A 26,216-nucleotide genomic window follows, 5' to 3' on the forward strand; every position below is an offset into this window, starting at 1 on the left:
CAGGGCAGAGCTCATTGCTGCCTACAGCTGCCTGCAGGGAGGCTGTAGCCAGGTGGGGTTGGGCTCTGCTGCCAGGCAGCCAGCAACAGAAGAAGGGGCCAGAGGCTGAAGCTGTGCCATGGGCAGGTCTAGGCTGGCTGTGAGGAGGAAGTTGTTGTCAGAGAGAGTGATTGGCATTGGAATGGGCTGCCCAGGGAGGTGGTGGAGTGGCTGTGCCTGGAGGTGTTGCAGCCAAGCCTGGCTGGGGCACTTAGTGCCATGGGCTGGGTGCTAGTTTGGGCTGGCTGAGCTTGAAGGTCTCTGCCAACCTGCTTGAGTATGAGCACAGGGGAGAACCTCCCCTGTCCTGCTGCCCACACTGCTCCTGAGCCAGCCCAGGATGCCATTGGCTCTGCTGCCCACCTGGGCACTGCTGCCTCAGCTTCAGCTCCTCTCTGCCAGCACCCCCAGGTTGCTGCAGCATGAGCATGGTGATACCTTGCAACCAAGTTCCATCTCTTTTGGTACTGTTACCATCCAAACCAAAAGCTGATCACTTGCATATTTGATGGGGGGAGAGAAAAAGACCCAAACAACCCTAAAGTTTCCTGCTTCTTCTTGATACTGCAGTCAAACAGAAATGTGAGGTTTGTTACATTCATCACCTGGTCCAAAAATGTGCATTTCCACTGAGGGAAATGTCAAGCCCAGAAGAGGGAAGCCAAAACAAACATGCCCAGAACGTTACTGCTGCTGTCCCATACTTTATCCAGGCAGGCTGTTTAGCATGAGCAGAAACTGGGGCTAGGTGTGGAACTAGCAAGCAAGATGGATCTCTTCTCACACATATTGTTTTGGCCCTCCCAAGCCTCTCACTCCTTAGCTGGCAGTGGACAAGCCTCAAACTGCGTTTTCAGGCTGTGATTTATTAGCGGTGTTAAAGCACGTGGGATGAGAAAGCTTTGACCTCATATTTCACAATTCACTCAACAAAGTAGCAGCAGTTAGGAAATTTTATTTGGCAGGATCGTGGGGAGGTGGGAGTGGGCCTGTGTGTGGAAAAGGGGCCTAAGGAATGTTCCTGCTATTAGACTGAGGCAGCGCAGTCCAAGGATGGGAACTGGCTCTGGGAGGTAGGATCTTGCTGGAAGCTGTTCAAGGAGGTGCTAAAAAAAAGACTGGATGAGTGACTTCATAGAATCACAGAACCAAACAGGTTGAAGAGACCTCCAAGCTCACCCAGCACAACCTAGCACTCAGCCCTGGCCAACCAACCAGACCATGGCACTAAGTGCCCCAGACAGGCTTGGCTGCAACACCTCCCTGGGCAGCCCATTCCAATGCCAATCACTCTCTCTGCCAACAACTTCCTCCTGACATCCAGCCTGAACCTTCCCTGGCACAGCTTGAGACTGTGTCCTCTTTAGTGCCATGGTCTGGTTGATTGGACTCGGCTGGGTGATAGGTTGGACTGGATGAGCTTGGAGGTCTCTTCCAACCTGATTGATGCTATGCTGTGCTGTGTTATTCTATTCTATTCTGGTCTGTTCTATTCTGGTTTGTTATGTTCTATTCTATTCTACTCTACTCTATTCTGTTCTATTCTAGGCTGTTCTGTTCTATTCTACTCCATTCTGTTCTATTCTATTCTATTCTACTCTACTCTGTTCAGTTCAGTTCTGTTCTGTTCTGTTCTATTCTATTCTGTTCTAAAGTGAAACTCCACAATTCAAACCTGGTTGATTCTATGACTCTAAGATTAGCTAGGAGGGACTGACATATGACAAATGAAACTGGCTGAGAGAGCAGATCGCACAAGCTAACAACTTTCAGTCTTTAATTTGCCACCTAGCTTGGCATGGTGTTAGATCTGAGTCAGAAAGAAATTGAGCTGGAGACACATTTAGGAAGAAAACCATTAGTTGCTCTGGGTTCTGGTTGGTTGAGTAACCACCCCTGGATGTGTTTAAAGGTTGTTTGGATGTGGTGCTTGGGGCTATGGTTCTGAGCGCACCTTGTAGAGCAGGGACAGGGGTTGGGCTTGGCGATGCTGAGGGCTTTGCCAAGCTGAATGTTTCTGTGAGTCTGTATGTGGACCAACAGCCCCACCAAGCACAGCTCTTTCAGACCAGACAGCATTCCTACTACTACAGGATGGAATGGCCTCGAGCTGAGGCTGGAGAGGCTTAGGTTAGACATTAGGAAAGAGCTTTTCACAGAGAGAGTGGTCAGGCACTGGAATGAGCTGCCAGGGAGGTGGTGGAGTCACCCACCCTGGATGTCTTCAAGGGCCATTTGGATGTGGTGCTTAGGGCTATGGTTTAAGGTGACTCTTGGAGAGTAGGGTTCTAGGTTGGACTTGGTGATCCGGAGGGGCTTTGCCAACCAGGATGTGTCTGTGATTCTGTGATTCTTTTGGCTCCAACTGTCTGTTGAGCAGTGGCTGAGAAAGCTGTGCAAACAGGGTAGCTTCAAACAACATATTTCAAGCAACATCAAGCAGGTTGGCAGAGCCCTCCAAGCTCATCCAGCCCAACCTAGCACCCAGCCCTGCCCAAGCACCCAGACCATGGCACTAAGTGCCCCAGCCAGGCTTGGCTTCAACACCTCCAGGCATGGTGACTCCACCATCTCCCTGGGCAACCCATTCCAATGCCAATCACTCTCTCTGCCAACAGCTTCCTAACATCCAGCCTATGCTTCCCCCAGCACAACCTGAGACTGTGTCCCCTTCTTCTGTTGCTGTAGTTGGTAACAGCCTTGCTGAGTTTCTTTTAGAGTAGTTGCAGCCAAAGGAAGTTCCTCTCTAACCCAGCAAACCTTCCTGGCAACCACATTTTCTGCCTCTGAGAGGCTGACTCGACCCTGACCTGGGAAAACCCTGCAGTTCCAGAAGGTCTAAGGTGTTTTTGGATAGGATGCTCAGCTATCTTGTACTTGCTACTGCTGCTTGTTGCCAAGGAAGAATCAAAACCAAATATTCCCTTTAATATTGCAGCCCCAGAAATTTGGACAAACCCCAAAGCATACAATTTAAGTGAAACTCAAACAACTCAGGAGGGTGCCCTCTATTTGCAGGGATAAGCAGATCTGTGCAGCTTTTATTTTAAGGCCAGTTTCTCAAGCAGTAAGCATTTTTACTTCCCCTCTGCTTCATTATGCCACTGCACTCAGATTTCGGCCCTTTTATCCTCTGCCCATTCCAGTCATGTTCTGGGATCTGCAGCGAAACCACGACAGGAGATGGTCTGCAGCATCAGTAATGCTTCAAGACAAGCTCGGTGGCTCATGTTTCTTTGTTAGCATCCCATTGAGAAGGGGAGAGATCAGTTTGCTTTGTTCCTAGGCCTTGATTTTCATAAGCTAATGATGACTGTGGGTGTAATTGTGGTGAGGCTTAAGTGGTAGCACGAGGGCAGAAAAACAGAGCCGCTTCCGTGAGGCTGCTTTCCCCTGCGCCGTGCACATGGAGCTGGGCTTGCCTTCCCCTGGGCATAGTCCTCTGCCCAGGGAAGCAGGGGCATGTGCCAGCTGTGCTGTGGCTCAGCTGCAGCAGAGGCAGGAGGCCAGGAGCAGAGGGTGAGCCCAAGCACCCGCCAGTTAGCTTCCCTTCTGGAGACCATCTGACACTGGATGAACCTCCTCTAGGTTGAGTTCCTCTAGCAGCAGCCACAGTAAGTGCTCCCATTGCCTCTCGGCTCCCAGCTGAGCAGGACCTGGCCATGTGTTTTGTTTCCCCTAATCACAGGATCAGAGGATATCAGGGGTTGGAAGGGACCCAAAGAGTTCACTGAATCCAGCCCCACTGCCAGAGCAGGACCAGACAATCCAGCACAGATCACAGAGGAACACACCCAGACAGGCCTGGGAAGGCTCCACAGAAGGAGACTCCACAACCTCTCTGGGCAGCCTGTGCCAGGGCTCTGGGACCCTTCCAGTCAAGAAGTTCCCCTTGTATTGAGCTAGAACCTCCTGTGCTGCAGCTTCTGTCCCTGGGCTGCCCACAGAGGTGATGGAGTCACCATCCCTGGAGGTGCTCAAGAGAAGACTGGCTGAGGCACTTGGTGCCATGGTCTAGTTGACTGGCAGGGCTGGGTGCTAGGTTGGTCTGGATGATCTTGGAGGTCTCTTCCAACCTGGTTTTTTCTACGATTCTGTGATTCATTGCTCCTTGTCCTGTCCCAGGGAGCAGTGAGCAGAGCCTGTCCCCCCACTCCTGGCAGCCCTCAGAGAGTGATAAACATTGATTAAGTCCCCTCTGAGTGTTCTCTGTCCCAGAGTAAAAAGCATCAGGTCTCTCGGGCTCTCCTCTTATGCTGAACAGCTGTTGCCCTGGTGCAAATGCTCTATTGTGGTTGAAAACGTTCCTGATAGCTGGGCTGGGTACTGCAAGGAGCAAGAATGGCACAGAACTTCCCAGGGGATTGGGACCTCCAGAGGTCACCACCTCCACACTCCCTGCCTAGGCAGGAGGCATTGTGCCGCTTGCCCCCCAGGGGGACTGCAGAGGCTCCTTTCTGCTGAAGCAGAAGGCACAATACTGAGCAGACAGAGTAAACAGTCACATCATAGAAGGGTTTATGGAGGAAGGGACCTCAAAGACCACCCAGCTCCAACCCCCACCATAGGCAGGGACACAGGCTCTGAGTTCAGTAGTTGCTGGTAGAGGCTTGCTGGTAAAGCCGCTGCTGGGACATGGCAGTGAAGCTGAAGGTCTGCTCAGCCACCCAGCAGCATGTTGTGCTGTGGGACTAAGGCTGGTCACTCTTTATGAAACTTTCTCTCTTACACAAGTAAAGACAAAGGATTCTGCACCTTAGGACACTTCACAGAGTTTATTTTTCCCTCCTGTCTGCAAAATGAAAATGCTTTGGAAAGCATAGAATAATAGAATCACTCAGAGCTGGAAGGGACCACAAGGAGCAGAAACTTCCAACCCCCCTGCCATGCCTAGAGCAGGCTGCACACAGCCTCAGCCAGCCTGGCCTCAAACACCTCCAGCCATGGGGCCTCAACCACCTCCCTGGGCAACCCATTCCAGCCTCTCACCACTCTCCTGCTCAACAACTTCCTCCTCACCTCCAGCCTCACTCTCCCCACCTCCAGCTTTGCTCCATTCCCCGCACTCCTGCCACTCCCTGACACCCTCAAAAGTCCCTCCCCAGCTTTTTTGGAGGTCCCCTTCAGATCCTGGAAGGCCACAAGAAGGTCACCTGGGAGCCTCCTCTGCTGCAGCCTGCACAGCCCCAACTCTTTCAGGCTGTGCTCACAGCAGAGCTGCTGCAGCCTCTGAGCATCCTCCTGGCCCTGCTCTGGACACTCTCCAGCATCTCCACAGCCCTCTTGTCCCGGGGGCTCCAGAGCTGGATGCAGGACTCCAGCTGGGGTCTCAGCAGAGCACAGCAGAGGGGCAGAATCCCCTCCCTGGCCCTGCTGGCCACACTGCTGCTGCTGCAGCCCAGGCTCTGCTTGGCTTTCTGGGCTGCAAGTGCACACTGCTGGCTCCTGCTCAGCTTCTCCTCCAGCAGCACCCCCAAGTGCCTCTCCTCAGGGCTGCTCTTCAGCCTGGCACTGCCCAGCCTGCATTGGTGCTTGGCATTGCCTCCACCCAGCTGCAGGACCTTGCCCTTGGTCTTGTTGACCCTCCTGAGCTTGGCCTGTGCCCACCTCTGCAGCCTGCCCAAATGCACTTAAAAAGTAATTTTAAAACAATTTGACTCTTGAAGTCTCATGTGCTGACATGGAAACAAATATTCAACCTGGAGAAGAGAAGGCTTTAAGGAGACCTTGGAGTGGCCTTGCAGTATCTGAAGAGGGCTACAAGAAGGCTGGAGAGGGACTATTGACAAGGTCTTGTCATGACAGGAGGAGGAGGAATGGGTTTAAAGTGGCAGAGGGGAGATTGAAACTGGATGTTAGGAAGAAGTTCTTTGCAGTGAGGGTGGTGAGACACTGGCACAGGTTGCCCAGGGAGGTTGTGGAGCACAGAATCACCCATTGTGATCAAAGATCAAAGATCACGTTGAGTGATTCTGTGCCACTCAACCTCCCTGGAGGTGTTCAAGGCCAGGCTGGATGAAGACCTGAGCAAGCTGTTCTAGTGGGAGGTGTCCCTGCCTATGGCATGGGGGGGTTGAACCTGGATGCTCTTTAAGGTCCCTTCCAACCTAAACTATTCTTTTTTCTTCTTCTTGTTCTTTCAAATGTGACTTATTTTGGTCTCTCTCCTGTAAAACTTTGTTCACTGCAGGCAGTATTCCTGAGTAGCTCAGCACTAGCAAATGATCTGCATCTCATTCTTCAGGAAATGGGCAAATTCAGTTTTGATCCCTATGTGCCTATGGCATGGGGGAGTTGGAACTGGATGAGCTTTGAGGTCCCTTCCAACCCAAACCATTCCACAATTGTATGCTTCTCTGAAGGCAAATGTTCACACTGGATGTGAGGAGGAAGTTGTTGAGCATGAGAGTGGTGAGAGACCAGAATGGGTTGCCCAGGGAGGTGGTTGAGGTCTTGTCTCTGGAGGTGTTTCAGACCAGGCTGGCTGAGGCTGTGGACAGCCTGCTCTAGGGTAGAGTGTCCTTGGGAATGGTAGGGGGGTTGGGACTGGCTGCTCCTTGTGGTCCCTTCCAGCTCTGACTGATTCTGTGACTCTATGGTTTTCTAGCAAAGCAATGGCAAAATGCTGTGCTTCTGAGCAGGTCCCATGTGAAATGAGCCATGAAGCTGGTGAGAGGCTGGGGAGCTGGGGGTGTGCAGTCTGCAGCAGAGGAGGCTCAGGGCAGAGCTCATTGCTGCCTGCAGCTGCCTGCAGGGAGGCTGTAGCCAGGTGGGGTTGGGCTCTGCTGCTAGGCAGCCAGGGACAGAAGAAGGGGACCCAGGCTGAAGCTGTGCCAGGGCAGGTCTAGGCTGGATGTTGTTAGGAAGTTGTTGTCAGAGAGAGTGATTGGCATTGGAATGGGCTGCCCAGGGAGGTGGTGGAGTGGCCATGGCTGGAGGTGTTGAAGCCAAGCCTGGCTGGGGCACTTAGTGCCATGGTCTGGGTGCTTGGGCAGGGCTGGGTGCTGGGTTGGGCTGAGTGAGCTTGGAGCTCTCTGCCAACCTGCTTGGCTCTATGATTCTATGACATAAAAAGGTGTTGCAAGCAGTGTGCTGGGTGGTGAGGAGCTCTCTGAGCGTGCACTTAGCAGATCCCAACCGGCAGCAGTGCACATTCACAGCGCGAGACGTAGGGAAGCTTTTCCATGCAGCTTTCCTGCCAGTAACAACAGGCAAACGTCTGTGCCCACAGGTCCTTGAAGAGAGGATGAAACTGGAATGCAAGTGTCACGGAGTGTCGGGCTCCTGCACGACCAAGACCTGCTGGACCACGCTGCCGAAGTTCCGCGAGATCGGCTATATCCTGAAAGAGAAGTACAACGCAGCGGTGCAAGTGGAGGTGGTCCGGGCCAACAGGTTACGGCAGCCAACCTTCCTGAAGATCAAGCAGATCAAAAGCTACCAGAAACCCATGGAAACAGATTTAGTGTACATAGAAAAGTCGCCCAACTACTGCGAGGAGGACGCTGCCACGGGGAGCGTCGGCACCCAGGGACGGCTCTGCAACCGCACCTCTCCCAACGCGGATGGGTGCGACATGATGTGCTGCGGCAGAGGGTACAACACGCACCAGTACACCAAGGTGTGGCAATGCAACTGCAAATTCCACTGGTGCTGCTTTGTCAAGTGCAACACCTGCAGCGAGCGGACAGAGGTGTTCACCTGCAAATAACGGCCCGGGCCTGCCAGCGGACCGGACAGACTGCCAGGGGCGAAGGCGGCGGAGGAGCGCAAATGACGACAGCATCGTTTTGCACATCTAACCTTTGGGAAAGCAAACCAACCAACAGCAACGACCAGACCCACAGCCACCACTCCCCTCCCACCCCCTCCTTTCCCCTCCCAGCTACTTACACGTCTAAGGATGGTGCATTTTTGCTGGCTGGCTGTTGCAACTGCTTTGGAAACGAGGGCAACAGGAGGAAGGTGATGTTGACCACACAGGAAACTTTCTGTTTCTTTCTAGTTTTATTTGCTTTTTTAAATGCAATCCTGGGTGTTGTAGAGCTCTCCTAGGAAGTGGCTGGGGTTTTTTTGTAAGTTATACATATCAGAGGAGCTGATTGCATTGCAGCTGATTGCATTGCAGCTCTAACCACGTTAGAAAGCAAGAGACACTTTCACCTCTTTTGCAACAACAAAGCCGCCGAGCCCGGTGCAAAGAAATGTTTTGTTTCTTGTCTCTAAAGGAAAAGGAATTCTTCACTGACCAGAACACTGCAGTCTTGCTGCACAAAAAAAACCCACAAACCAACAACCCCTCCCTCCCCAAAACCCCAAACCCTAAATGTTTAAGATAGATAGGTAGAGAGAAAGCAGCTGGTAGGGAGAAAAAAAGAACAAACCTGTGGCAGAAATACTCCACTACCAGTTTGGGGGGAAAAAAAGGAACCCCAACCCAAGAGCTTTGACAAAACCAGATCAGCTGCCAGTGACACTGGACCTCTTTAATGAACCTTAAAGAGTAATTATTTATGTTTTAATAGTATCACAAAATTCTAAGCACTAACGGGTAGCTCTGTCTTCATTCTGTACTAAATGTAAATTACTGGAACTCCTGACTTCTATGCTTTGTTGGGGTTTTTTTTTGGCTTGTATTTGGTTCTCCCTGAGTTCTTCAATGCTACTGATATGCTGTCACTCCACTATTGGAGAGTTCAGTTACTGTAGGCCTTAAAGCAGCCACCAGAACTGAGCAAAACAAAAGATCTCTCTCTCTCTCTCACACACACACACACCCAGACCCAACTCTGGTTACAAATGCTTGACAAAAAGCTTCTCCTGCTTGCCTCCTGAATAAGAATGACTCCTTATTTTAGACTCAGGCTTGAGGTGTGGAGCAGCTGCTCAGGTCCTCAAAGGGAGCTTTAGGACACAAAGATATGCTTCGAGGAGTAGCCAAGATTTTGCTTTGCCTTCAAACACGCTGGCAGGGTCTTCCATGGGTTGCATTTTCCCTCGAGCAGTCGAAAGTTGATGTTCTCAGTAGTTTCAAATAACCCAGGCTCGGTATGAACCGAGAAGTTACTAAGAACCTAGCAGCTGAGCTGTAGGTTGCTGCCTCCTGAGAGCTGTGGTGGCTCCACGAGCGTAGGAAAGCTGAAGGCGGAGTTAGTCTGCGTCATGGTTATGCCAAGGTTGGCAGTGATGTGCCCCCTGGTAAGTAGATGAATGTTTAGAAGGAAGATGACTTTTTAAACCATCACTCACTTCTAACTCACACCCTTTTCCCCCTAGGAGAGCTATTTAGAACCTCCTCAGCCCTTTTACTGCTGTAAGCTCTAGTGTTTGTTGAGCTCAAGCGCCCACTCCACAGCACACCTAGCCAGATCGACCTTTGCTTGTAGCAAAGCTCCCCTCTTGATTTGCTGGAAGCTTGGATGAAAAATGTCCTCATGTTTGCATACCTGCATTTCTAGATTCTGTTCCATTTCATGATTGATATATATATCTCTATATCTATTATTGAGGGGGTGCACAGCCATGAGCCCACCCTGCCTGACACGGGAGCCCTTGCCACACCACACAGTGCTCCTGGGGCAAGGCAGCGGTGGAGCTACCACTTGGCTGGCTCCCGTGTTGGGTATGTGAAGGAGCCAGGATTACCTCCCTAACTTAGAGGCCTGTGTTAGCAGAACTAGCTAATTGCTTAGGGGATCTCATTTGACCACTCAGGAGGATGTGCCTTTCTGACCCCAAGCACTTACCCTCTGGAAAACAGACCCTTCTGATGAGTGCCCCATGGAGCGATCCAAAACCGAAGAGCTCACTTTCTGTGAGCCTTGGTGTGAGCGAGTGCACAGCTGCACAGAAGCCAACAGGGCTCTCCCTTCCCCCAGAAAACCACACCCACAGAAAAGCTAATCACCCCATACAATTCCAAGCCCCTCTGACTCCTGGGTATTGTTGTTGAATGGTAGTGATATACTGTACTTCCACCACATCCTTGACAGGAAGCAAACCAAGCTCCCAAGCACAGTAATGCACAGTCTTAACGGTACTAGATGCTGTAAATATGTTAGAGTTAGTAACTGTTGAGTACAACTGAGGAATCCAACTAAGTTATATTGTTGTATATCGTTTAAATGTCTATAGAGTATTTTAAATTATTGTGAACTACACTGCATTGAAAAGGAAAAGAGAGAGGAAGGAAGAAGTCTCTGTATTGTAACACCAACCACTCTCAGAAGTGGACCAAAGTGATGCTCTCTCGCTCTCTCTCTCTCTCTCTCTCTCTCTCTCTCTTTTTTACATACCCCTCTTTGCAAATAGCTCTGCCAGCTACTGTAACACCCTGGTAACAGCCCTATGGATGGATTAGCTGTCTAGGATAGAATGTTTCAGAGCATCCTATGGAAGTTTTGCTCGTGCAGGGGTGCAGAAAGGTACTGTACGGCACAAAGCAGGGGCTTGGCCACGGGAACGCGTGGACTTGGAACTATCACCAACCAAGATGGAAACAGGTCGGGTTAGGAAACAACCATCCCCACTGATGTACTGAAGCATTCCCCACCCCTCCAATGGCAACCTTGTAAGGAAGGTGTCTAGGACCAGAAGTGGGTTACACACAACGTTTGTTATTGTTGTTAACTCTGTTTTTGTTAAATGTAGTTGGGTGTTAAGGAACTGTGATAGTAGAGGATTGAAAGCCACCAGCAACACGAAGTGGTTCAACCAGGACAGTGACAAGGCTCAAAACACTGTATGTGATTCAAGGGTTTGAAGAGCTAAGATTCATTTGTTTACTATGGTAATGTCTGAATGGCAAGCAGAAAAAAAGAAAGATGAAATGTGTTCCCATTAAAACTTAACTTCTCCCCCTTTCTACTTACCTCTCTGGGTTTTGTTTGTTGTTCATTTAGGGAAAAAAACAGAAAGGCAGCAACAAGGTCTTCTGCAAAGGCCTTTTGTGTACAGGCTTCTCTGGATGAGAAATGTTAAGTAGATCCCAAGCTCAAAGCATTTTTTGGTGAGAAACAGTAATGAACCTGCCAGCGTTTGGTCCAGAGTCACCTACCTGCATCGGTGGGACAGAGAAACTGGCACAAGCACTGATGTTGCTTCAGCTGGCTCAAGGAGATGAGTGTTTGGGAATGGAAATGCAGCACACAGCTCCAGAATGGTTCCCATGTAACAGGTTAGTGAACACAGAGGAGCAAGAGGCCACCAGGACAAGGGAGGTTCTTCTGCCCCTGTACTCAACACTGGTCAGGCCACACCTTGAGTGCTGTGCCCAGTTCTGGACTCCTCAATTCAAGAAAGATGTTGAGGTACTGGAAGGTGCTGAGAGAAGGGCAGCAAGGCTGGGGAGAGGCAAGGGGACTCAGTCCCAAGCTGTGACGGGGCACTTTTAGGCTGGATATTAGGAGGAAGTTGTTGTCAGAGAGAGTGATTGGCATTGGAATGGGCTGCCCAGGGAGGTGGTGGAGTCACCGTGCCTGGAGGTGTTGAAGCCAAGCCTGGCTGGGGCACTTAGTGCCATGGTCTGGTTGACTGGACAGGGCTGGGTGCTGGGTTGGACTGAATGAGCTTGGAGGTCTCTTCCACCCTGGCTGATCCTCTGATTCTATGGCTTGAATACAGGATAATGGTCATCACCCCAGGAGGTGTTTAAAAGGAGGCTGGATGAGGCACTTAGTGCCATGCTTTAGTTAATTAGAAGGTGTTGGGTGATAGGTTGGACTCGGTGGCCTCGAAGGTCTTTTCCAACCTGGTTAATTCTGTGATTCTGTGAGGCTGCATTTGCCTTGGACAGAACAGTAGCAACTTCCCAGTGTCTTGCTCCAGGAAAACTAAGGCAAATGTACAGCTTTTGTTTCATTTGCCAGTTGGGGAAGATCTCCAGCTATAGATAAAGGCATAGCCAAATTCCACATGAGCTAAGTCCAAAATAACTTCATTAAAACCAACTGAGTTGCCCTAGCAGCATAAATATGCCCAGCATTCTACCCAGGGATGCCAAAACAAACACTGCACCTTCTTTCTAATTACATCATGGGAAACTTGTTAATGGAGCTGCAGAAAGATTCTGCAGCAAGTGCTAATACTGCTCTGGGTTCTCTTCTTTCCTAGAATGACAGCTGGGAGAGTAGATGAAACTCATCAGGAGGTTTGCCAATCTGAAAAAAACAAATCTCAAGCATGCTGTGAGTAGGTCACTTAAAGTTTCAAACATATTTCCATGGATTAATTTTTTGGGGGGGAGGTTTCTTAGTTCAAGCTTAAAGCCTCACTACGACACCGAATGTAACGAGACCTTGCCTTCTGCCAGCGTTCCCATGCAAACAACTCGGTGTGCCTTTCACTGCTGAGAGCACAACTGGTGTCCAGCAGAAAATGCCTTCTGTGAAGCTGGAGACAGTTTGCATTCATAGCAGTTTTCACCACTGGGGAGGATGACTGTGCCTCCCCTTCCTGATCCTCCAGCTCCTTTGTTGCCGACGACAGTTCCCACCGTGCAGGCGGCGCACAGAGTGGGGCAGGAAGGACTCAACATTCTTCTCTGTCAAAAGATCACATTGGGTGGTTCTGTGCTCCACAACCTCGCTGGGCAACCTCTGCCAGAGTCTCACCACCCTCACTGCAAAGATCTTCCTAACATCCAGTGTCAATCTCCCCTCTGCCACTTCAAACCCGTTCCTCCTCATCTGGTCATGACAAGACCTTGTCAATAGTCTCGCCCCAGCCTTCCTGTAGCCCCCTTCAGATACTGCAAGGCCACTCCAAGGTCTCCTGGAAGCCTTCTCTTCTCAAGGCCCTCTCTCAGCCTGTCCTCAGAGCAGAGCTGCTGCAGCCCCCTGAGCATCTTAATACCCCTTCTCAGGACTCACTCCAAAACGACTCACGAATGCATTTCCCCATGACTCTGAAGTCCTTCTCTACATCAGAAAGCCAACCCCATCCTGGGGTGTACCAACAGGGGCAGCCCATTCCAATGCCAATCACTCTCTCTGACAACAACTTCCTCCTAACATCCAGCCTGAACCTCCCCTGGCACAGCTTCAGCCTCTGGCCCCTTCTTCTGTCCCTGGCTGCCTGGCAGCAGAGCCCAACCCCACCTGGCTACAGCCTCCCTGCAGGCAGCTGCAGGCAGCAGTAAGCTCTGCCCTGAGCCTCCTCTGCTGCAGGCTGCACACCCCCAGCTCCCTCAGCCTCTCCTCACAGGGCTCTGCTCCAGGCCCCTCCCCAGCCTTGCTGCCCTTCTCCAAACACCTTCCAGCACCTCAACATCTCTCTGCAATGGAGGAGCCCAGAGCTGGACACAGCCCTCCAGGGGTGGTCATGGCAGGCAGGATCAAAGTATGTGATCTTCAAGGCCACTTCCAACCCGAAGCATTCCATCAATCTATGAGTCTGCACATTCAGCACCACTGCAGAGCAAGCACAGCTGAAGCTCTCAATGTTTCCTTTCTGCAGTTTTGGCTGCTATTAGAAAACTGTGGAGGGTCTTTAGTTGTTGTTGTTGTTGTTGTTGAGGAACCTGCAGTTGCAGATTTCAAATTTTCACCTCATTTTTAAGTCAAAGATTTAAGTTGGGGTTTGGTTTTGTTTTCTTTCAGTTTGTTTGTCTTGCCTGCCTGTTTCTGCAGTACAGCTACGTGTGCCTCAGGTGCTTCCTTTGGTGAAGAACAGAGGCAGCACTTTTCACATAACACAGAGGGCTTGCTCACAGTCACTGGATCACTGCACATTAGAGGTTGGAAGGGACCTCCAGAGATCACCCAGTCCAACCCCCCTGTCCAGGCAGCATCCCCTACCCTAGCTGGCACAGGAATGCATCCAGGGGGGTTTAGAAACGTCTGCAGAGAAGGAGACTCCACAGCCTCTGTGGGCAGCCTGCTCCAGGGCTCTGTCACCCTCACTGTAAAGAAGTTTCTCCTCATGTTGAGCTGAAACCTTCTCTGTTCCTGTTTGTAGCTGTTGCTACTTAGCTTAGTGCTGCTGAGCCCTGAAAAGAGCTTGGCCCCATCCACTTGGCACCCACCCCTCATTTACTGGTACACAGGGACCAGATCTCTCAGCCTCTCTTCTCCAGACTAGACACTGTGTGCAGTGTGTTACACAGAGCACCAAGGCAGAGGGAGCAGCACGGCTGTAAACTCCAAATCTCTGCTCCTGGTGCCTTTACTGAAAGCATTACACTAACAACTGCACCTGTTTGGAGATCCCAGAGCAATCCTGGGCTCCTCTAAGTGCATCCTATAAGATTATGGGATGCTCCTTTTCATAAGTTGGTAATATGAAAGGCCAAAAAAGAAAGGAATAATAAAGTTTACTTTGGTTCCAGGTTCTCTTCTGCTTCCTGCAAACAGCCCATGCGATGGCTAAGAAGCTGCTTAATGACATTTAAAGTCCTGCCTAGGTATCAGTAATGGTTAAGATGTTTGTTTCACCAGTGGCATAGGCAGCAGACATGGAGATGTTTGCATCAAAAGGCAGCCTATGATTGATTAGCCTCTGCCTTCATTTGCTTGGCTCTTTAGGGCAAACCCTGCATTTCAGAGCCCATACAAGTAAAAGGAATTCCCAAGGAGATTACAAGATTTTGATCTTATTGTTGAATTCCCGTGGCCGGGAATGAAAAGGAGCATTCGCCTCCATCCTTGGGTGAAGGAAAACCCAAAGGCGTTTTGAAGACTATTCACACCACTCAGCTTAAAGGACTAAAAGAGAGGCTAAGTGAGCTGACAACCTCTCTGGATCCCTTTTACAATAGGGAGAGCAAAGTTGCTCAGGGGGAGGCGTTAATTCAGCTCTGGTGGACCCTCTCCTCCTCCTTGACGGAAGGCAAAGCTCAGGGACACAGGCTAGGGAATTTACCCACGGAAAGGAAGCACCAAAACCCGTGTCCTGTGAACGAACTCCCTTTGCTGCTTGCCTCAGATGCTTTTGGGCACCAATTCTATTTTCTTTACTCCCCCCCGGCCCCCACCGGTGAGCTTTGTTGGTTTCTGTGCTGAGTGAAACTGGCTTTGCATTTCCTTTTTCACTGCCACCCTCTGCTCTTCCCTCCCAGTCAATCACCGACTCCTGATTTTATGCCTGAACTGTTTCCCCACAGAAACGATTTTAAAGAGCATGGTAGAGGCTCGACTGTTACCTCCTGCTTTGGCGGAGCAGCTTCCTGCAGAGTGGCTGCTTTGTGGTTTCGGCTCCCGCTTAACGCATGCACTGCAGAGAGAGCTTTAATCCCAGAGGTGAGCGGTTAAGAGCAATTACGATACAGAGTGTGAAGGCTCCCAGCCGGTGCGCATGGCAGTGCTCTCCTGGTGATGTTATCCAGGCTGCTGGTCCTGAGCACGCCAGGCTACGCCAAAAGCTGCATCCCGGTTACCCTCAGGGATTGCATCCTGCTCTTGGAGCTGAGTTCAACCTTACAGGACAAGCTTGCTTAAAAAGGCAGTGGGGTTTAACAGCCATAGTAGAACAGCACTACTGAAACAGCACTACAAAACATCAGCAAGCTTCCAGGTGGCACCAGGCTGAGTGGTGCTGTTCATATGCCAGGGGGATGGGATGTCACCAAGAGGGACCTGGACGAGGTGGACCCAGGTGAACACATCTCTGATCACATTGGGTGATTCTGTGCCCCACAACCACCCTGGAGGTGTTCAAGGCCAGGTTGGATGAGGCCTTGAGTGACCTGTTCTAGTGGGAGGTGTCCCTGCCTATGGCAGGGGTTGGAACTGGCTGATCCTTCAAGTCCCTTCCAACCCAAGCCATTCTGTGAGGCTATGACTCTATGAATCAGTTTTATGATCCTATCCTTCTTCAATTTTTCACACCTCAAGGGGAGTGGACTTCGCAGCTCCTTACTGGAACACAGCAATACAAGTTTTCAGCCTTACAGAGCATCCTCACAGATGTGCTCTGTCAGCAGCACCATCAGTGGCATCAACACTTAGCTATCTGCAGGGTTCTTACTCTCAAAGAAAAGGGAAAAGCTCTCTTTTTTTTTTTTTTTTTTTTTTTTTTTGCAGCTGGAGAAAGTGGAGATGTGTGAACATCCTCTTCTCCCTACCTCCCACCCCTTCCTTCACCTACTCAAGAACTCAGTGTAGTTCTAAGCCACTTGTCAAAGACCCCAGCACATGCCAAGAGTTAGAGATACACCTTGGACATCCTGGGTTTTGGTGTGGGACTCTGGTTACCAGTCACAGGATCACAGAACTAACCAGGTTGGAAAAGACCTCTGAGATCATCGAGTCCAACCTATCACCTAACATCTTCTAATTAACTAATCCATGGCACTAAGTGCCTCATCCAGTCTCCTTTTAAACATCTCCAGGGCTGGGGACTCCACCAGCTCCCCAGGAAGCCCATTCCAATGGGCAATCATTCTTAGAATCAGGGAATCAAGGAGGCTGGAAGAGAGCTCCAAGCTCATCCAATCCAACCTAGCACCCAGCCCTGCCCAAGCACCCAGCCCATGGCACTAAGTGCCCCAGCCAGGCTTGGCTTCAACACCTCCAGCCACGGCCACTCCACCACCTCCCTGGGCAGCCCATTCCAGTGCCAATCACTCTCTCTGCCAACAACTTCCTCCTAACACCCAGCCCAGACCTCCCCCCTTGCTGTGAAGAGCTTCTTCCTAAGAAGTCCCAGCTGCTGTGGTTACCGCAGCGCTGTGGAGTATCAGTAGTGATGAATCTACCTTTATTGGCAAGCACCTCACAACCCTTCTCCCTTATCTCTCTCTTTAAAAGATAAGCTACTTAATATTTGCCCCTGGCTGGTATCAACAAATCTGTCATGATATGCACTTACTTTGCACCTGCATTAACCTTTTGAGCAGATGCAGGCCCTTTCAGTCAGAAAAACCATCACTGGTATGCTCTGTTAGTACATTTACAGTAATGAGTCAGAGAAATGCTTTCTGTTTTGAAAAGGCCAGAAGCAATGCAGCAGGACAGGTTTGTCCACCTCCCAGTGGTTTTGTTCCAGCAGTCCTGGCACAGAGCTGCATTTGGGATCAAATAGTCTTTAGGAAGCCAAGATGCCAGGCTTGCACAGTAGGCTAATGTAAATATATAATGGCGTGGGAAAAAGGCTTTTGTTTGTTAATCTGAGGTGATACAGAATATCTGGTGCTCAGCACAAGGAACCAGAGAGCTGTTGGACTGCATTCAGCAATGCCCAATCATCTTTGTTTTTTCCCTCCCAGGACATAAATTGCTTTCCTCCCTGTGCACTCTGTGTGTGTGTGTGCAGAGTGGCAGCTGAGAAGCATTTCACTCAGTCGATGTGTTAGAGAGTAGAATCAGAAGGGTTGAGGTTGGGAGGGACCCCAAAGACCATCAAATTCCAAGCTCCATGCCATAGGTAGGGACACCTCCCACTAGAGCAGGTGGCTCAAAGCATCATCCAAATTGGCCTTAAACACCTCCAGGAAGGTTGTGGGGCACAGAATCACCCAGTGTGATCTTTGATCTTTGATCATATTGGTTGATTCTGTGCTGCACAACCTCCCTGGGCAACCTGTACCAGGGTCTCACCGCCCTCAACCTGTGCCAGTGTCTCACCACCCTCACTGCAAAGAACTCTTTCCTAACATCCAGTTTCAATCTCCCCTCTGCCACTTCAAACCCATTCCTCCTCATCCCAGCATTCCCAGACCTTGTCCATAGTCCCTCCACAGCCTTCCTGGAGCCCCCTTCAGACACTGCAAGGCCACTCCAAGCTCTCCTCCAAGCCTTCTCCTCTCCAGGCTGCACAGCCCCAACTCTCTCAGCCTGTGCTCAGAGCAGAGCTGCTGCAGCCCTCTCAGCATCTTGGTGGCCTCCTCTGCACTGCCTCCAACACTTCCATGTCCTGCTTGTGCTGGGGGCTCCAGAACTGCCCCCAGGACTGCATGTGGAGTCTGAAGAGAGCAGAGTCAAGGGGCAGAATCCTCTCCCTGGGCAACCTGTGCCAGTGGCTCAGCACCCTCACTGGAAACAACTTCTTCCTAACACCCAGTTTCAACATCCCCTCTGCCAGTTTAAACCCATTCCTCCTCCTCTTGTCACTACAAGACCTGGTAAATATTCCCTCCCCAGCCTGGAGCTCCCCAGTTCAGGTGGGACAGGGATCTGTTGAAAGAGTCCAATTGAGGGATAGGAGGATGATGAAGGGGCTGGAGCACTGCTGAGAGGCCTGGGGCTTTTTGATCTGGTGAAGAGAAGACTTAGAGGGGATCTAATCAGTGTGTACAAATATATGAGGGCTGGGGTACAAGAAGGAGGGGACAAACTCTTCTCAGTTGTTCCCTCTAATAGGACAAGGGGCAATGGATATAAAGTACAGCACAGGAAGTTACACTTCAACATGAGGAAAAACTTCTTTACTGTCCCAGAGCTCTGGCACAGGCTGCCCAGGGAGGTTGTGGAGTCTCCTTCTCTGGAGCCTTTCAAGACTCCTCTGGATGCATTCCTGTGTGACCTGAGCTAGATGGTCCTGCTCTGGCAGGGGGCTGGGAGTTGATGATCTCTGGAGGTGCCTTCCAACCCCTAACATCCTGTGAGCCTGTCAGCACATACTTTCCAGACCACACTGCCTTTTGAAACGAGGGGCACTGCTCTCTTTCAATCCAGGCATTTTTATTAGCAGATAACAAGAGGTCACACACCTCTCCAGTGATGGTTGCCTGAAGTGGAAGTAAGTCAAACACTCTCTCCACAAGTATGGGAACCATTTTTGTAGTCTTTGACTTTGCAGGAATCACAGAATCATAGAATCGACCAAGTTGGAGGAGACCTCCCAGCACATCCAGCCCAACCTAGCACCCAGCCCTGTCCAACCCCACCTGGCTACAACCTCCCTTCAGGTAGTTGTTGCACAGGAATGCATCCAGGTGGCTTCGGAAAGTCTGCAGAGAAGGAGACTCCACAGCCTCTCTGGGCAGCCTGCTCCAGGGCTCTGTCACTCTCACTCTAAAGAAGTTTCTCCTCATGTTGAGCTGAGACCTTCTCTGTTCCAGTTTGTAGCCATTGCTCCTTGGCTTACTGCTGCTGACCATCAAAAAGAGCTTTTCCCCATCCACTTGACACCCACCTCTCAGATATCTGTACACATTGACCTGATCTCTTCCCAGTCTTCTCTTCTCCAGGTTAAACACCCCCAGGGCTCTCATTCTCTCTCCACAGGGGAGATGCTCAGTGCCTTAAGCCTGGCTGGGGCACTTAGTGCCGTGGGCTGGGTGCTTGGGCAGGGCTGGGTGAGCTTGGAGGGCTCTGTTCCTCAGGGCTCTCCAGTCATACCTCATTTGCACTTTAGAGGAGAAAGGCTTCTTTTCTTGCCAAAAGCTCCTTTTCACTTCCCAAAGCAGTGCCAGGCTGGTTCTTTGGGTGTTTTTAACTTTTTTCCTCTTACCTAATTATTCCACATGGGGAAAGTGGAGACATCCCTAAATTTTCTTCTGCTGGGCTGGTGGACTCCGGGCAGCTTAAACGGGGGCAGAGGGAGGGACTCAGGGAGCAGAGGCAGGGAGGGACTCAGGGGGCAGAGGCAGGGAGGGACTCAGGGGGCAGAGGCAGGGACGGACCCAGGGGGCAGAGGCAGGGAGGCACCCGCCCGGCTCTCAGAAGCCCCCTGCCGTGCCGCCGGCAGCTGGTGCTGGGCAGCTCCTGTTTGCACACTCGAAGGCACGAAGTATTCCACACATTTGCGGGCAAACACGGGGGTGCGCCCGGATAAGCAGCGTGGCAGCTTGGCCGGGCTGGCTGCCAAGGGAGAAGCTGAGTGCCGTGTATTTCATTCACGCCCAAACAATGGGGGAATGGCTCTCTGGGGCTGCCGGAGCGGCGCAGCCAGCGCTGGCTACGTGTCTGCCCACAGGTGTTGCGCGGCGCGGCCGCTTAGCCTCTGTTAGCATCCATTTGCTGGCTTGTGTTTGCTTCCCTCTTTCAGCCTGGGTGCTAAGCCTATCAAAGGTCCCAGGCTGTACAAGTACAAACACCGCTCGCTGAGTGTGTAGGCAGCAATTAAAGGCACGGCGAGGTAGGGTGCAGCGGCTTAATTCGTGCTGGACGGTGGCCAGGGAGCTGCAGCAGTGAGCTGTGCTTCCCCAGCCGTGGGGGAGGAGGGATTCTCTTCGTGCCTCGGACTGTTGATATGAGCAGTGCTCCTTCATTCCACAGCTATCTGTCTGTTTCTACCTTCCCTGGGTGTCCTTCGTGGAATTGCAGAACCTTAGAGGTTGGAAGGCACCTCCAGAGATCACCCAGTCCAACCCCCCTGCCAAGGCAGGATCCCCTACGGGAGCTGGCACAGGAATGCATCCAGGCAGGTTCTGAAAGTCTCCAGAGAAGGAGACTTTAACTTTGCCTTCATCACTGTTGTTAATGATGGAGAGTGGCTTGGCCAGCTCAGCTGCCAGCTCTCTCAGCAGCCTAGGGTGGATCCCATCCGGTCCCATGGACTTGTGAGGATCCAAATGACGCAGCAGATCCCTTACTGCTTCCTCATGGATTAGAGGGGGACTGTACTGGTCCCTGACTCCATCCACCACTTCAGGAGCCCAGCTGTCCTGGAGACAACCTGTCCCACTAGTGAAGATTGAGGCAAAGAAGGTGTTAAGCACCTCTGCCTTTTCCTCATCCTTTGTCCCTATGTTCCCCTCTCTATCTAGTAAGGACTGGAGGTTGTCCTTGGCCCTTCTCTGCCATTCATATATTTAAAGAAACACTTTTTATTTTCCTTGGCAGCCATGGCCAGCCTGAGCTCCAAGTGGGCTTTTGCCTCTCTAATTCTTCCTCTACAAGACCTAGCAACTTCCTTGAACTTCTCCTGGGACACCTCCCCTCTTTTCCAAAGGTGATATACTCTCTTTTTAATCTTTAATTCCTTCAGTAGCTCCCTGCCCAAACTCACCTTGAATGCAAGGCAAAGCCTTGAGTAAGGTAGAAGGGTGGGAGGAAGGTGGCAGGGTGGTTGGGAGCCCCTCCTGGGCACTCTGGTTGCTGGGAGGGCTGCTGTGTGTCTGTATTACCTTTAACTTGTCTGTTTCTGTCTATAGCTGTAAACACTGTAACTCTCTGCTTGTATACTCTGCTGAGCTGTGAATACAAAGCTTCATTCAATTTTCCAGAGTGCCTGAGTCTAGTCTGGGTGATTTTCTTAAGTGTGGGGGGGCAGGTAACACCCAAACCATCACACTCATCTTTTAACCTGATGGTTAAAAGAGGTACTTAATATCTGCTTTGCCTCAGTCTTCAGTAGTGGGACAGGTTGTCTCCAGGACAACTGGCCTCCTGAGCTGGCAGATGGAGCCAGGGACCAGTGTAGTCCCCCTGTAATCCAAGAGAAAGCTGTAAGGGACCTGCTGAGCCATTTGGATCCTCACAAGTCCATGGGACCAGATGGGACCCATCCTAGGGTGCTGAGCGAGCTGGCAGCTGAGCTGGCCAAGCCACTCTCCATCATTAACAACAGTCCTGGCTCACTGGAGAGGTCCCCATAGACTGGAAGCTGCCAATGTGATACCCATTCACAAGAAGGGTCGAAAGGAGGAGCCAGAAAACTACAGACCTGTGAGCCTGACCTCAGTGCCAGGCAAGGCCATGGAACAGGTCATCCAGAGAAGGGTGACAAAGCTAGGGAGGAGCCTGGAGCAGAGCCCTGTGAGGAGAGGCTGAGGGAGCTGGGGGGGTGCAGCCTGCAGCAGAGGAGGCTCAGGGCAGAGCTCATTGCTGCCTGCAGCTGCCTGCAGGGAGGCTGTAGCCAGCTGGGGTTGGGCTCTGCTGCCAGGCAGCCAGGGCCAGAAGAAGGGGCCAGAGGCTGAAGCTGTGCCAGGGCAGGTCTAGGCTGGATGTGAGGAGGAAGTTGTTGTCAGAGAGAGTGATTGGCACTGGAATGGGCTGCCCAGGGAGGTGGTGGAGTCCCCCTCCATGGATGTGTTTAAGGGTGGTTTGGATGTGGTGCTTGGGGCTATGGTTTAAGGTGAATCTCATAGAGCAGGGTTACAGGTTGGACTTGGTGATCCTGAGGGGCTTTGCCAGCCTGGGTGTTTCTGTGTGATCACCTCCCTGGGCAGCCCATTCCAATGGCCACTCCCTCTGAATTCCCAGTGGAAGCTTGCTTTGTGCAGCCTGTCCCAGCAGCAGTGAAAGCAGAATGGCTTCTAGCTTTCTGACACAGGCTCCTCCTCAGAAGGGCTGAAAGAGTCTTCTCTCTCTCCTTGCAGATGCAAATGCTGCTGCAAAGTACTTCGGGAGCCCTTAGGATACAAAAACCCCAACTGCTGGAGTAAACACAGGGTATAATTATCATCATCTGTCATCTCTGCAAATCCATACGTTTATATTCCACTTAGAGGGGGGGGAGGGGAATAAAAATCCTTACTGGGATATCTTCCAGCAAACCAATTTAGCTAATGAGAGCGACTATCAATGACTGCTTGGCTAATCAGAATGGTATTAGCATACATTTTACTTAATGAGGGCATATTTGCCCGGTGCCAGGAGCTAAAGGCACCACTGGGCTAGAGTGTAAAATGCAAAAGATGAGTAAGTCTCACCTGGATAAAAAAGACACCCAGCAGGCCAAACAAACAGAAATGCACCTGAGGATGCTCTTAGGCAGCCTTTTGCTGCAGCCTGGCGTGTTACCCTCGCTCCAGGCTTGCCAGACTTTCTCACTGCTGCGGAATCTTATCAGCCCTTTAGCTGTGATGAATTACCCTGGGGAACAGCCCGAGGAGAGATTCAACTGAGCTCTTTTAACCTGGTGTGGGTAGCAACTCGCCGGAGGAGCTTGTCAGCGTCAGGCAGACACCGCGGGCGCGCTGCTGCACCACCCAGGCACGCTCCGCGTTCCTTTGTGCCTTGAGCAGGGCTCTCCGCAGAAAAATGCCCGAAATAGCACTCTCGGCTCCCAAAGCAGCAATGCTGCATTGCCCTCTGTCTGCCTGCGAGTGATCTCGGGCGGAAAACTCCCTCTGGCCACTACTGCCCTGAAGGAGTTGAGTCCCTGCAGCATCCCAGGGCTGCTGTGCCCGACGCATTTCTTCCTCTTTAGAGAGGGCTCCATATCACAGAACCACAGAATCAGGCAGGGCTGGAAGGGACCCCAAGGAGCAGCCAGTGCCAACCCCCTGCCATGCCCAGGGACACCCTACCCTAGAGCAGGCTGCACACAGCCTCAGCCAGCCTGGCCTCAAACACCTCCAGCCATGGGGCCTCAACCACCTCCCTGGGCAACCCATTCCAGCCTCTCACCACTCTCCTGCTCAACAACTTCCTCCTCACCTCCAGCCTCACTCTCCCTACCTCCAGCTTTGCTCCATCCCCCCCCAGGCCTGCCACCCCCTCACAGCCTCAAAAGTCCCTCCCCAGCTTTTTTGGAGCCCCCTCCAGATCCTGGAAGGCCACAAGAAGGTCACCTGGGAGCCTCCTCTGCTCCAGCCTGCACAGCCCCAACTCTTTCAGGCTGTGCTCACAGCAGAGCTGCTGCAGCCTCTGAGCCTCCTCCTGGCCCTGCTCTGGACACTCTCCAGCATCTCCACAGCCCTCTTGTCCCAGGGGCTCCAGAGCTGGATGCAGGACTCCAGCTGGGGTCTCAGCAGAGCAGAGCAGAGGGGCACAATCCCCTCCCTGGCCCTGCTGGCCACACTGCTGCTGCTGCAGCCCAGGACCCGGCTGACCCTCCAGGCTGCAAGTGCAGAGAGTCTGAGAAGCCTCCACGAACAATATGAAGGATTTTTGTCTCCAGCAACACAAAGGGGTTAGAGTTCAACGCTCTCACAAAATATTTAATCTTGTGAAATGCTGTTTGTAGTGTCACTCTTGTATATACCTGCTTTGAAATCCCTAACCTCAGGTTCTTCCATGTAAAGGAATATAGGGCACAAGTGTTCTTACCTTTGATATGCCATAGGACCTAACAATATTTAACTGGTGAAGTCATTTTTGTTTCCAAACCTGTGTCTCAAATATGCTTGGGAACGTGGAAGCTCACAATGCCCTCATTCATGACATCAAAATCAGTTCCATGGCAACTGGCTGTGATGACAAAATACACAGATTGCGAGGTCACAAGTCGCACTTAAGAGCAGGCAGGGGAGAAATTGTTAGCTTAATGAGTAACATCAGCCAATTCCAACAGGAATAAAAATAAAGGGGGGGGAATAAAGTGCCTAAAGTAAACACCCTTAAATGCACTTCAGAACCATTTCACCTTAAGTAGTTCTTCAAAGGCAGGAAGGCTTCCACGTCTTTCACCTCTGCGGCAAACAGACGGCGACAATGCAAGGGGAACTTCTTTGCTGGAAGGGTCCCAGAGCCCTGGCACAGGCTGCCCAGAGAGGCTGTGGAGTCTCCTTCTCTGGAGCCTTTCCAGGCCTGTCTGGATGTGTTCCTCTGTGATCTGTGTCAGATAGGATTGTCCTGCTCTGGCAGGGGGGTTGGACTCGATGATCTCCCTGGGTCCTTTTCAACCCCTGACATCCTGTGAGCCTGTGAACCTTCAACAGGAGAAGAAAGAGGCCGCGGGCTAGTGATGGCACTGGCAGTGCTGTTCCTCTCCCTGTCCAGAGAGAAACAGCAACTGCTGGGGAGAAATTCTAGAAGGAAAGGGGTCCCATTCATTCCAGGCTAAGCCCCTCCAAGCAGCTAATGACTCCTGTGCTCAGCCAGCACTGGGCTTTCACACAGTGGCCAGCCAGCGTCGAAGCCTGCGTTTCCTTGGTCTAGGGCCAGGTATTTGAAGTATTTCTCCCAGAGAAGTCACAATGACAGCTGTGGAACAGAGCCTCCTGAAGGGTCTGAAGTGATTCCTTCACCACTTCTCTGCCGAGCAGTGCACCAGGAGACAGCAGCTCAGATTCACAGGGTCTGAGTGCACACAGCCGGAACTCACAGCCTTCTGCCCCAGGGACTCCAGCACAGCCAGGGATGAGAGACTGCTGCCACCAGCAGCAGACCACCTAGCCAGACAAAGCATGGAAAGAGGCAGGGGAAAGAAAACCTCAAACCAGAGATTTGCCCTTCTAACTCTTACACCCAAACCTTCTTTGAAACCTCAGCTGCACACAATCTATTTGATGCCACTGTGTCATAAAACCGTCACTGTGCATTCTGTGCTTACCACAGCCTGAAAGGTCAGCAGAGAGGATGCTGAGGATGGTGATTTTCCCCCTCCACTGTGCTCTGCTGAGACCCCACCTGGAGTCCTGCATCCAGTTCTGGAGCCCCTGGGACAAGAGGAGATGCTGGAGTGTGTCCAGAGCAGGGCCAGGAGGATGCTGAGAGGCTGCAGCAGCTCTGCTGTGAGCACAGCCTGAAAGAGTTGGGGCTGTGCAGGCTGCAGCAGAGGAGGCTCCCAGGTGACCTTCTTGTGGCCTTCCAAGATCTGAAGGGGGCTCCAAAAAAGCTGGGGAGGGACTTTTGAGGCTGTGAGGGAGTGTCAGGAGTGGGGGGAATGGAGCAAAGGTGGAGGTGGGGAGAGTGAGGCTGGAGGTGAGGAGGAAGTTGTTGAACAGGAGAGTGGTGAGAGGCTGGAATGAGTTGCCCAGGGAGGTGGTTGAGACCCCATGGCTGGAGGTGTTTGAGGCCAGGCTGGCTGAGGCTGTGTGCAGCCTGCTCTAGGGTAGGGTGTCCCTGGGCATGGCAGGGAGGTTGGCACTGGCTGCTCCTTGGGGTCCCTTCCAGCCCTGACTATGATAGATTTTGTTTAACCTCTTCTTTAAACAGACCCTTGCTTTCATCAGAAAAGATGGGGGGGTAGGGGTGTGTGTGTTTGTGTTCTACCATCAGCCCCATGCCAAAACCCTCTGCAAGGAGAAGCTCGGATGAGTTTTCTCTCCCTCTCTCTCACAGCAGCAGCTGCGGTTTGTGACGCTGCAGCATCCCGAAGCAGATCGGGGAGCAGCATCTTTGGTTTGATTTCAATCACATCACACCACTTGGATTATTCAAAAGGAGCAAAGCAGGCTCTGGTGAGGCATGGACACTTCTAAGGTACTCCTGCAGGCTGCCAGTGAAGGGGATGGCAAAGCTCTCTCTGCATTGACAGTTGCATACACACTTAGCCACAGGTGGGGGGGGTCTCCTTAATTTGGTGCCTATCATGTGGTGCTTCATAAGCAAAGAACAGCAGGCCATGCTGCTTTATTCAGCTGGGTTATGCTTTTACTCTTTCTTCCTGCATGTGAAAAGCATAAC

General features: G+C 51.6%; 1 protein-coding gene across 4 annotated transcripts in view; it reads left to right on the top strand.

The window, feature by feature from the left end:
* WNT7B (Wnt family member 7B) overlaps positions 1–10,909 on the top strand; it is a 68,290-nt gene extending 57,381 nt beyond the window's left edge. For all 4 annotated transcript variants that reach the window (XM_064142821.1, XM_064142823.1, XM_064142822.1 and 1 more), the window contains one exon: positions 7,271–10,909. In XM_064142821.1, the coding sequence (XP_063998891.1) occupies positions 7,271–7,750 (480 nt within the window). In that variant the 3' untranslated portion in view covers positions 7,751–10,909. The remainder of the gene's footprint in view (positions 1–7,270) is intronic.
* Positions 10,910–26,216: the final 15,307 nt, after the last annotated feature.

Source organism: Pogoniulus pusillus, chromosome 4, assembly GCF_015220805.1.
Source record: "Pogoniulus pusillus isolate bPogPus1 chromosome 4, bPogPus1.pri, whole genome shotgun sequence".
Lineage (NCBI taxonomy): Eukaryota > Metazoa > Chordata > Aves > Piciformes > Lybiidae > Pogoniulus > Pogoniulus pusillus.